At 38.9% G+C, this 10414-nt stretch overlaps 1 protein-coding gene across 2 annotated transcripts in view; it reads left to right on the top strand.

The window, feature by feature from the left end:
- Window positions 1-3211: 3211 nt before the first annotated feature.
- The window catches only part of cskmt (citrate synthase lysine methyltransferase), a 20807-nt gene continuing 13604 nt past the window's right edge, over window positions 3212-10414 (top strand). The window contains exon 1 of one of the 2 annotated variants that reach the window (XM_039760679.1): window positions 3212-3360. In XM_039760679.1, the coding sequence (XP_039616613.1) occupies window positions 3279-3360 (82 nt within the window). In that variant the 5' untranslated portion in view covers window positions 3212-3278. The remainder of the gene's footprint in view (window positions 3361-10414) is intronic. The other variant, XR_005634617.1, reaches the window with a different exon arrangement.

Below are 10414 nucleotides of genomic sequence, written 5' to 3'. Positions count from 1 at the left end.
AGAACAATTTTAATGAATGTTGACAGTTGACAGCTTTACAGATGTTCTGTATGTTTTTGGTAGGTTCGTATTTCTGCTACGTTGTAGAAAAAACTAAACTGGTGTGTCTTGGTGTCATGGCATTTGTATATATACAGTGCATCCGGAAAGAATTCACAGCGCATCACTTTTTCCGCATTTTGTTATGTTACAGCCTTATTCCAAAATGGATTAAATTAATTTTTTACCTCAGAATTCTACACACAACACCCCATAATGACAATGTGAAAAAAGTTAACTTGAGGTTTTTGCAAATTTATTAAAAACAAACAAAAAAAAAAAAAACTGAGAAATCACATGTACATAAGTATTCACAGCCTTTGCTCAATACTTTGTCGATGCACCTTTGGCAGCAATTACAGCCTCAAGTCTTTTTGAATATGATGCCACAAGCTTGGCACATCTATCCTTGGCCAGTTTCGCCCATTCCTCTTTGCAGCACCTCTCAAGCTCCATCAGGTTGGATGGGAAGCGTCGGTGCACAGCCATTTTAAGATCTCCCCAGAGATGTTCAATCGGATTCAGGTCTGGGCTCTGGCTGGGCCACTCAAGGACATTCACAGAGTTGTCCTGTAGCCACTCCTTTGATATCTTGGCTGTGTGCTTTGGGTTGTTTTCCTCCTGAACGATGAACCGTCGCCCCAGTCTGAGGTCAAGAGCGCTCTGGAGCAGGTTTTCATCCAGGATGTCTCTGTACATTGCTGCAGTCATCTTTCTTTTTATCCCGACTAGTCTCCCAGTTCCTGTCGCTGAAAAACATCCCCACAGCATGATGCTGCCACCACCATGCTTCACTGTAGGGATGGTATTGGCCTGGTGATGAGCGGTGCTTGGTTTCCTCCAAACATGTTGCCTGGCATTCACACCAAAGAGTTCAATCTTTGTCTCATCAGACCAGAGAACTTTGTTTCTCATGGTCTGAGAGTCCTTCAGGTGCCTTTTGGCAAACTCCAGGCGGGCTGCCATGTGCCTTTTACTAAGGAGTGGCTTCTGTCTGGCCACTCTACCATACAGGCCTGATTGGTGGATTGCTGCAGAGATAGTCGTCCTTCTGGAAGGTTCTCCTCTTTCCACAGAGGACCTCTGACAGAGTGACCATCGGGTTCTTGGTCACCTCCCTGACTAAGGCCCTTCCACCCTCCCACCGATCGCTCAGTTTAGATGGCCGGCCAGCTCTAGGAAGAATCCTGGTGGTTTCGAACTTCTTCAACTTACGGATGATGCAGGCCACTGTGCTCATTGGGACCTTCAAAGCAGCTGAAATTTTTCTGTAACCTTCCCCAGATTTGTGCCTTGAGACAATCCTGTCTCGGAGGTCTACAGACCATTCCTTTGACTTCATGCTTGGTTTATGCTCTGACATGAACTGTCAACTGTGGGACCTTATATAGACAGGTGTGTGCCTTTCCAAATCATGTCCAATCAACTGAATTTACCACAGGTGGACTCCAATTAAGCTGCAGAAACATCTCAAGGATGATCAGGGGAAACAGGATGCACCTGAGCTTAATTTTGAGCGTCATGGCAAAGGCTGTGAATACTTATGTACATGTGATTTCTCAGTTTTTTTATTTTTAATAAATTTGCAAAACCTAAAGTAAACTTTTTTCACGTTGTCATTATGGGGTGTTGTGTGTAGAATTCTGAGGAAAAAAATGAAACAAAATGTGGAAAAAGTGATGCGCTGTGAATACTTTCCGGATGCACTATATTTTCTGTTCATAATATTACTACATTAGTTTAGTCACTACTCTCTATTATGCAACACTGCACATTTTGAGCACATAGAAGCTTGAAGAAGTGTGACCTGAATCAAAGCAAAGAAGCAAAGGAAATTCAGCCAATCATCAAACAGGTCAAGGGACTTAAATAGAATGGAAGCCTTTCAACGAGGAGTAAAAACAACAACAAAGAAGGCTTTTCTTCTAGCTAGCTAGATTGATGTTTATCAAGTACAGAAAAGATGATATAACACAGATCTGAGTGTACGAAAACAATCCTTAATCCTTGCTGTTAATGGCTCTTTTCACCTCATCTTAAAGACTCTCCATTTGGTTGAGAAACAAGGAACCATGCAAGTCACTGAAGCAATAAAATAGTCAAACCAATCAATGGCAATGCGGGTCTTTGTGACATAGTGCATTGTCATCCTGGGAGTGTCAATGCAGTTGTAGATAAACTGTAACCATTAAGGGATAAGCTTGGTCATCAATTATGTTCAGACATGCTTTGCCATTTAGACATTCTTCAGCTGATATGGTGGCCAGGAAGATATTTTTCACACCATGGACCTGTAATGTTGAGACCAAACAGGATGACTTCATGATGTCATGCTGCCTCTGTCAAAATATGCATGTTCCAAAATAAGCTTTGATTCGTCCAATCAATCAACGTTTTTCCACCTATCAATGGTGCAGTTTTGATGCTTCTGTGGAGACACGTTTTCTTGTATTTTGACATGGTCTTTGATTGTTGTAGCCCAGACAAAAAAAAAGTCCAATATGAGACGCATTTAGAGATTACATTCTGCACCCTAATTATGGTTTTAAATGTGATTTGATCGGTTGTGAGTCATCTCATTCTTTGTAAAATTCTTGCCATTCTCTGTAAAGTAGTTGTGAAAGAAAAACCTATGATGACAGCAGTTTGGAGATATTTGAACTGACACACCTAGTAACAATTATCATGCCATTTTGACTTGTTGTTTTGCCCGTTCTAATGCACAGCTGAATAGAAATGAATACTTTCAGAAATGCTGGTCTGCCTGACATGTGCCACACAACGTTATCATGTAATATATAATGTGAATTAGTGCAAAGGTGAAGGGTGTGCCACTTAAACTGGTAACTGAATGCATTTTGATGGCAATTCGGACATTAGAAGTTATTTAAGGAGGGATCTGTTTGTAATTGACGTTTAATGTTTATTATAGTCATTAAGTCATTTTTAAAGTAGTACTCTTTAAGGTGTTGGTTGAACTCTTGCTTATATTGAAAACAATGTTTTAACATAGCTATTTTCTAAAACAAGATGCTTGCATTCTTAGTAGCATTCACTTCAGCAATGAATATGTTGTCTGTGCATATAAAGTAAACCACCTAGTTTCTAAAAGTAATCAGCGATGCTGACCCCCACATAGTTTATAAAAATGTGAACAACTGTAAGCGAAAAAACGAGGAGCGGAATGTCCCAAAGCGGACACCGTAGACACTCCAGTGAGGCAGTTCACAGAAGCCGGCATGTCGGTAGCACGGGCGTGCAAGTTATTCGGCGGTTTCAAGGGCACTTCCGTGACGTCGAGACTGTGCTCCAGTCTATCAAGTAAGTAGGCTGCAGAAACGAAACTACGTGAAAATGTACCCACCCCGAATTAGTGTTACGGAATTAGATTTACTTTTTAACCTTCTGTCTTGCGCTTTTTCATTAGCGGACTTGCAATATTTTGTTCCAGCCACAGTTAAAATGCCTTCATTTAAAAGAACTAGTTTGTGAATCTACTGGCGCCAGTGCTGGTGGTCTTGTACTGTGGAAAACAAGTAAGGAGCGAGGATGGCTGTGTTCTTGTAATAATGTTGTTTGTTTTTCCGTGTTGTAAATGTCCCGTACTGAAGGCACCGTATGCCGGTAATGTTCTGCCGTCTTCACCAGACTCTGCAGTGATTTATGGTCTTGAGCTAAGCAGGTGCCTTACCAGGATGTACAGTACCATATAACGGGAACATAGGTATTGAACGCGTCAACGTTTTTCTCCGTAAATGTTTCTAATGGGCCAATTCACATGAACTTTACACCAGATGTCGGTAACAACCCTAGTAATTCACACATAACAAATAAGTCCATACATTAAGTTACACTAAAGTGGAGTGACACGGGAAAATGTATTGAGCACATGAAGAAAAGGAGGTGCAAAAAGGCATGGAAAGCCAAGAAGCCAGCTGAAATCTGTCAGTATTTAGAAACAAATCCTATCCCCCTTTCAGTGCAAATTAATATCAGCTGGTTTAGTCCTATTGATGGCCTATAAAAAGGTTTCTTATTACGAAGGTGTCACACAAGAAGCATCTCATGATGGGTAAAAGCAAAGAGCTCTCTCAGGACCTTCACAACCTTATTGTTGCAAAACATACTGCGGGCACCGGTTACAGGTGTAATTCTAAACTTCTGAATGTTCCAGTGAGCACTGTTGGGGCCATAATTTGGATGTGGAAAGAACATCATTTCACCATAAACCGACCACAACCAGGTGCACCTTGCTAGATTTCTGACGGAGGACTCAAAATAATAATCAGAAGAGTTGTCCAAGAGCCAAGGACCACTTGCAGAGAGCTTCAGAAAGGCCTGGAATTAGCAGGTACAGTTGTTTCAAAGAAAACAATAAGTAATGCACTCAACCGCCATGGCCTCTATGCACACTCACCACGCAAGACTACAGTGCTGGAGAAAAAGCACGTTGAAGCTCATTTAAAGTTTGCTGCACAACATTTGGACAAGACAATGAAATACTGGGAGAATATAGTCTGGTCAGATGAGGCCAAAATTGAACTCTTTGGATGTCATTGCACACACCATGTTTGAAGGACCAAACCACAAAAACACCTCACAATACTGGCAAACTTCATATAATTGAAGGAAGGATGAATGGTAATCCTAATTAATCGTAATTCTTCATACAAATCTGCTGCCATCTACCAAGATGCTGATGAAGTACCAAAGGTGGACATTCTAGCAATGCAACAATCCCATACACACAGCCAAGGAAACTCTCAATTGGTTTCAGAGAAAGGAAATAAAGTTGCAAGAATGGCCCAATCAATCACCCGACTTGAATCCAATTAAAAATCAATGGAAACAACTGAAGATTAGAGTTAATAGAAAAGGCCCCCAGAACTTTCAAGATTTATTTAATATAACTTAATTATTTATAACTTAATTTATGGACTTACTTGTTTTGATGTGCGGATTATTTGGGTTGTTACTCACATCTGGTGAAATTTCACGTCAATAGTCCCAGTAAAAATATATTTATAAGAAAAGCATTGACGCGTTCAATACTTATTTTTCCCACTGTAGCTAGTGAAGATATACTTGTGTGTGCTTACAGATGTTTGTGACAGCATCACGTAGGAATATGCAAGCTGTGCTCAGACATCTACTAGTAGGGAAAGTGAGGTGCTGGTGAACATTTGGACAAGAGCCATAATGTGATAGGAATTATTTGGGGATCCATGAAGAGTGGACTTTTTGTTGCCCTGATCTGCCTAAAAATTAATGTATTTGCTTTTTATTTTATTTGTTTAGCCATTTTGTGCGTGTCATGTTTTAATCAAAATGATTCAAGATTTTTAAAATTGTGCACATTTGAACCTTATTGACGTCAGTATCTGCAGTGTTTTTTTAAACTAGAGAGGAAGTCCTATCACTTATAGTCGCATCTTTCTTTGTACTCCCATTTATTTGGATATCACAGTTTAAAGGAATATTCCACCCAGAAATATTTTTTTATCTGTTATTTATCCCATGTAGTTTGTGATGGCCAAGAAAAATAAATCCAAGTTGATGACCTAATGTAAGCCAATAATGGGCAAATGATCTGAAAAATGTCAATATAACAAAAAATATATCTCATGTTATTCATGTTGCATAATCTATAGATCAGTTATCCAGTCGAATGCTCAAATATGAGCAAAGTGCATACTTTTTTGCTAAAATATTGCTAGTTGTATCCAGATAAATCTGTGCACTTCATAAACTGTAAACTAAAGCCACATGGATATGAAATTTAATTGAAGTCCTGCATTTCTCCCTCATACATCCATCAAGAGTCCTGTCTTCAAAACATAACTCCCATGAGGCTTTAGTTTATTGTTTATGATGTGAATTGAATATTCCTGAAGTAGCTATTTACCAATATTTTAGCAAAAAGGCATTTATTTTATACATTTTAAGCTTATCACTGGAAATTAATGTGTGGATTATGTGTTAGGGGTAATTTGAGATTTTATTCTTTTTCTATGGCTGTTCTTCACATTGTTTGCACAGCATTGGCCACCATTGGCTTCTATTATGCCAGACTTTTTTCCCCTCTCCATTCTTCATAAAAACATAAAATTAAACATTTTTCTTGGCCACCACTACAAAGTCAATGGGGTTAAGTAACATTAATAAAAATTATTTTTGGGTGGAGCATTTCTTTAAATATCCTAAACTTGGTTACATTCTCTTGCACTCGTTCACTTGAGAATGATCTCTTAATAGGGCCCTTATTAATAGTGAGAAAGCTAATATGGAATTTTGATACACTAATAGTTGGGGTGTCACAGTGGTGCTGTTGTTAGTGCTGCTGTTTCACGGAGCCAGCAGTGTCTGTGTTTTTCCTTCAGTGTGGAAAAGATGTGTGGGTTTAGTTCATTGATTATTCTGTATTGATGCTGTATTTGTGATTGAACGCTGTGATGGGTTCAATCCTGTTCTCTGACTTCTACAAGGATCGGCTTTGCCAAAACTCACCTAAAATTAGAATAAGTGGTTTTTCATAAAATAACAATGGTGTTTAGAGAAACCAATTTAAACATCTATGCAGCAGGATATTGTAGTAAATTTTTGATCTTTGAAAGGGAGGGACTGTAAAATAATTTTATATATTGCAGAAATGCTGTCTGAGTCAGCGAAACTGAGCAATATTTTTTCCAGAAGGTGGGAGATGAGGAAAATCAGGCAGGTTCTGTTTAACAAAGTTTATAATTGAAGATAGTGAAAGAAATGTGTTTCTGGAAAGTTACATTTGGAATGTAATTGTTCATAGATTGCAAAGATGTTGTCTATATAAAAATCTCTAAGTAATTTAATTCTAAATGTTTTCCAGATATGAAAAACTGCATATGTTTTCGAGGGTTGAAAAGGTGGTTCTCATGCAGAGGTGCCACAGATAAAAGATTCTTAATCTTAAAATGCTTCCTACATTGGTTCCATGTTCTGAGTGGGTGAAGCACAATTGGGTTATTAGTATATTGGCGATAACTTGCATTTATATGGGCACAAAGCAGGGAATATAAAGAAGTACTGCAGGATTTTATTTCTATTGTGGACCAAGCCTGTGTATGTTTATCTATTTGTGTCCAGGTTTTTATAGCTTGTATGTTTACTGCCCAGTAATAAAACTGGAAGTTAGGTAGAGCCATGCCACCTTCTGCCTTAGGTCTTTGTAGGGTCGCTCTTTGGATATGTGGATGTTTTAAATTTCAAATAAATGAGGTTATGGTTGAATCTAATTGCATAAAAATGATTTATTGATGTATATTGGAATGTTCTGAAATAAAAAGAGAAGCTCAGGAAGGATATGTATCTTAACAATGTTAATTCTTCCAGCTAGAGTGAGATGAAGGGTTGACCATCAATGCAAGTCTTGCTTAATTTTTTCCATACGGATGGCAAAATTTTGTTGATAAAGAGCTTTATGTTTACTTGTGGTATTTACCCCTTGGTATTTAAATTGATCTGCAATGATAAAAGGGAAGGTGTCCCATCTAATATTGTATGTTTGGGAATTCACTGGAAAGAGCACACTTTTATTCAAATTAATTCTGAGACCAGAAATCTTTTGAAATTCACACAGTATTTTGTGGGTCTGATATATACAGTGCCATATCATCTGCATATACAGAAATTTTCTGTTCAAATCCTTCTCTGATAATCCCCTTTATCTGATAAGCATTTTGATAGTGAACTGCCAGTGGTTCAATGGCAATTGCAAAAAGTAGTGGTAGCAGGGGGCATCCTTGTCTGGTACCACATTCTAGCTTAAAGTAGTCTAAACAAATGTTGTTAATACAAACTGAAGCTTCTGGATTGGTATAAGTAGTTTGATCCATGCACAAGTGTTTGGGCCAAACCGAAATTTTTCTAATGTAGTGAAAAGGTAGTTCCATTGTAACGGTCAACGGAAATATGTGTATGTACCTGTAAGTTTGTACCTTTTCCCTTACTTGTTGTTGTGGTACGCCTTTATGTTTAGGGCTGGCCTTTATACAGAGGGAGGGGAGTACCTGGCTTGGAGGGCCAACAGACTGTACGGGGAGGAGCTATCCGAATGTAAATAGGTGGCGGGAAAAAAAGGAGGTAGGAGAGAAGGAGGCCATAACAGAAAAGGGCACGAGGGAAAGGATTAACACCTCTTGGATATCGTCAGGTGAACCCGGTTCATTCCAAGCAAATGATTTTTTTTCGGAGGAAGGAATACGGAGAGGACTTGACGGGCCAGCACAAGGAACTGTTAATCAGAACGTTTCCCGGAACAAGAGATATGGTCGGCGTCTCATTCACCACTACAGACTGAGATCAACGCTCCGTACAGATAAGATTTAAAAGACTATAAATCCATTGTTTTTTTGTGTGTTTCCATTGGCTCATGTCTTTATTAGTAATGTATGTTTTTATGTGTTGGTGTTATGATTTGTGTGGGGAAGGGAAGCGCTGTAGCGCGAATTTTATGTATATAAGGTTTTGCTGTTGTTACAGTGATCCTATATATTGTCTGCCAATAATCATTTTTTGCTTGATCCTGCTTTCACTGGTGTGTTTCTATAATTGAAGTGGGGAAGTAGAAAAGTAGTGTTGGTCACTCGCGCCCCGGATTATTTTTTTTCTTTTTGCTGCCTCTCAAATAGGGCAGTGTGTATTATAATCGTGCCGGATCTGAGAGCGGTACACCATTCAGTCATATCAGATGCTTTTTCTGCATCCAACGATAATATCACCTCTGGGGTGTTTGACTTTGCAGGTGAATATATTACATTAAACTGGTGTTGAAGATTGGAAGCTAAATGTCGGCCTTTAATAAATCCATTTTGATCTTGTGATATTACTGAGGGGAGCAGTTTCTCCATCCTTCTAGCTATAATTTTTGAAAGTATCTTAACATCATTATTCAAAAGTGAAATTGGTCTGTATGATGCACATTGTAATAAGTCCTTATTTTGTTTAGGAAAAACGGTGATTAATGCTTGGTGAAAAGTTTGAGGAAGAGTTTGATTGTCTCTGGCTTCTGTAAATATTGCTAATAGGAGGGGAGCTAGCTGAGTGGAGAATTTCTTATAAAATTCTACAGGGTAGCCAACAGGGCCTGCTGCTTTCCTGCCTTGAAGTGACTTTATAGCATCTAGTAATTCTGATAATGCCAGAGGTTTATCCAGTTCCTCCACACTTGGAGTATCTATTTGTGGTATCTGTAATGTATCCAGAAATGCATTAGATTGTGTGTTGTCTTCTTTAAACTCAGTAGAATATAAGGATTTATAGTAGTCTCTAAATGTGTGCATTATATTTTAGTGGTCGATGATTTTTGTCTCCGTTCGTGTTGGTGATTACTGGGATTGCATTGTGGACTTCTTGCTTGTGAATCTGTTGAGCTAAGAGCTTATTAGCTTTCACTCCGTGTTCATAGTAATGATGTCTGGATTTATAAATTAGTTGTTCAGTTTCTTTAGTTGTCCAGAGGTTTAGTTCTGAATGCAGAGCCTGCCTTTTCCTATGTAGTGCCTCACTTGGAAGCCTGGTATGTTCTTCATCTATTCTAGTAATTTCGCTTTTTAGCTCTGCTACTTTCTTGGTTTCTAATTTTTTTCTGTGGGAAAGATATGAGATAATCTGTCCTCTTAACAAGGCCTTAAGAGTTTCCCAGAGTATTCCTGCAGAAATCTCTGAGGATGTATTTGTCTCTAGGAAGAAACTAATTTGTTTGGATATAAATTTTATACAATTCTCGTCTGCTAATAGAAGCGGGTTGAGACGCCATCTGCGAAATGAGTGTGGGGGGCATAGTGACTTTAGCTCCAAGATCAGAGGTGCATGGTCAGAAATAACAATAGCATCGTATTTGCAAGATTTAATCGTAGGCAAGAAATTATCTATACTAATAAAAGGCAAAGCCCTCACTGACTGACTGACTCATCACTAATTCTCCAACTTCCCGTGTAGGTAGAAGGCTGAAATTTGGCAGGCTCATTCCTTACAGCTTACTTGCAAAAGTATTCTATGTGTAATGGTCATAACTGGAACCTATTTTTTCATCCATATGCTATAATAGACTTCTGCTCGATGCCCATGGGAGGCGGAGTTACACCTCCCACGTAATTTAGTGCCTGCCCACATAAGGCCGTCCGTCAGCGGCAATCCAATAGAAACACTGCCGCTAAATATTCACAGGTGAAGAACTGTGCTTATGCAGAGGAAGATGAGATGGTCAGGGTGGTGTTTGGCACAAACTCAGCGAAACTGCGAGAGAAACTTTTAAGTGCCGGGTCTTAGCTAACATTAAATACAGCCGTGGGGTGGAAAAAGTCAATGTCCCGCTAAAGGAAGACAGTGTAAAAAAACCTGT

The sequence above is a fragment of the Polypterus senegalus genome, chromosome 8 (genome assembly GCF_016835505.1).
Source record: "Polypterus senegalus isolate Bchr_013 chromosome 8, ASM1683550v1, whole genome shotgun sequence".
In the NCBI taxonomy this organism is placed as follows: Eukaryota; Metazoa; Chordata; class Cladistia; order Polypteriformes; family Polypteridae; genus Polypterus; species Polypterus senegalus.
This window is presented reverse-complemented; position numbering and strand designations above follow the sequence as displayed.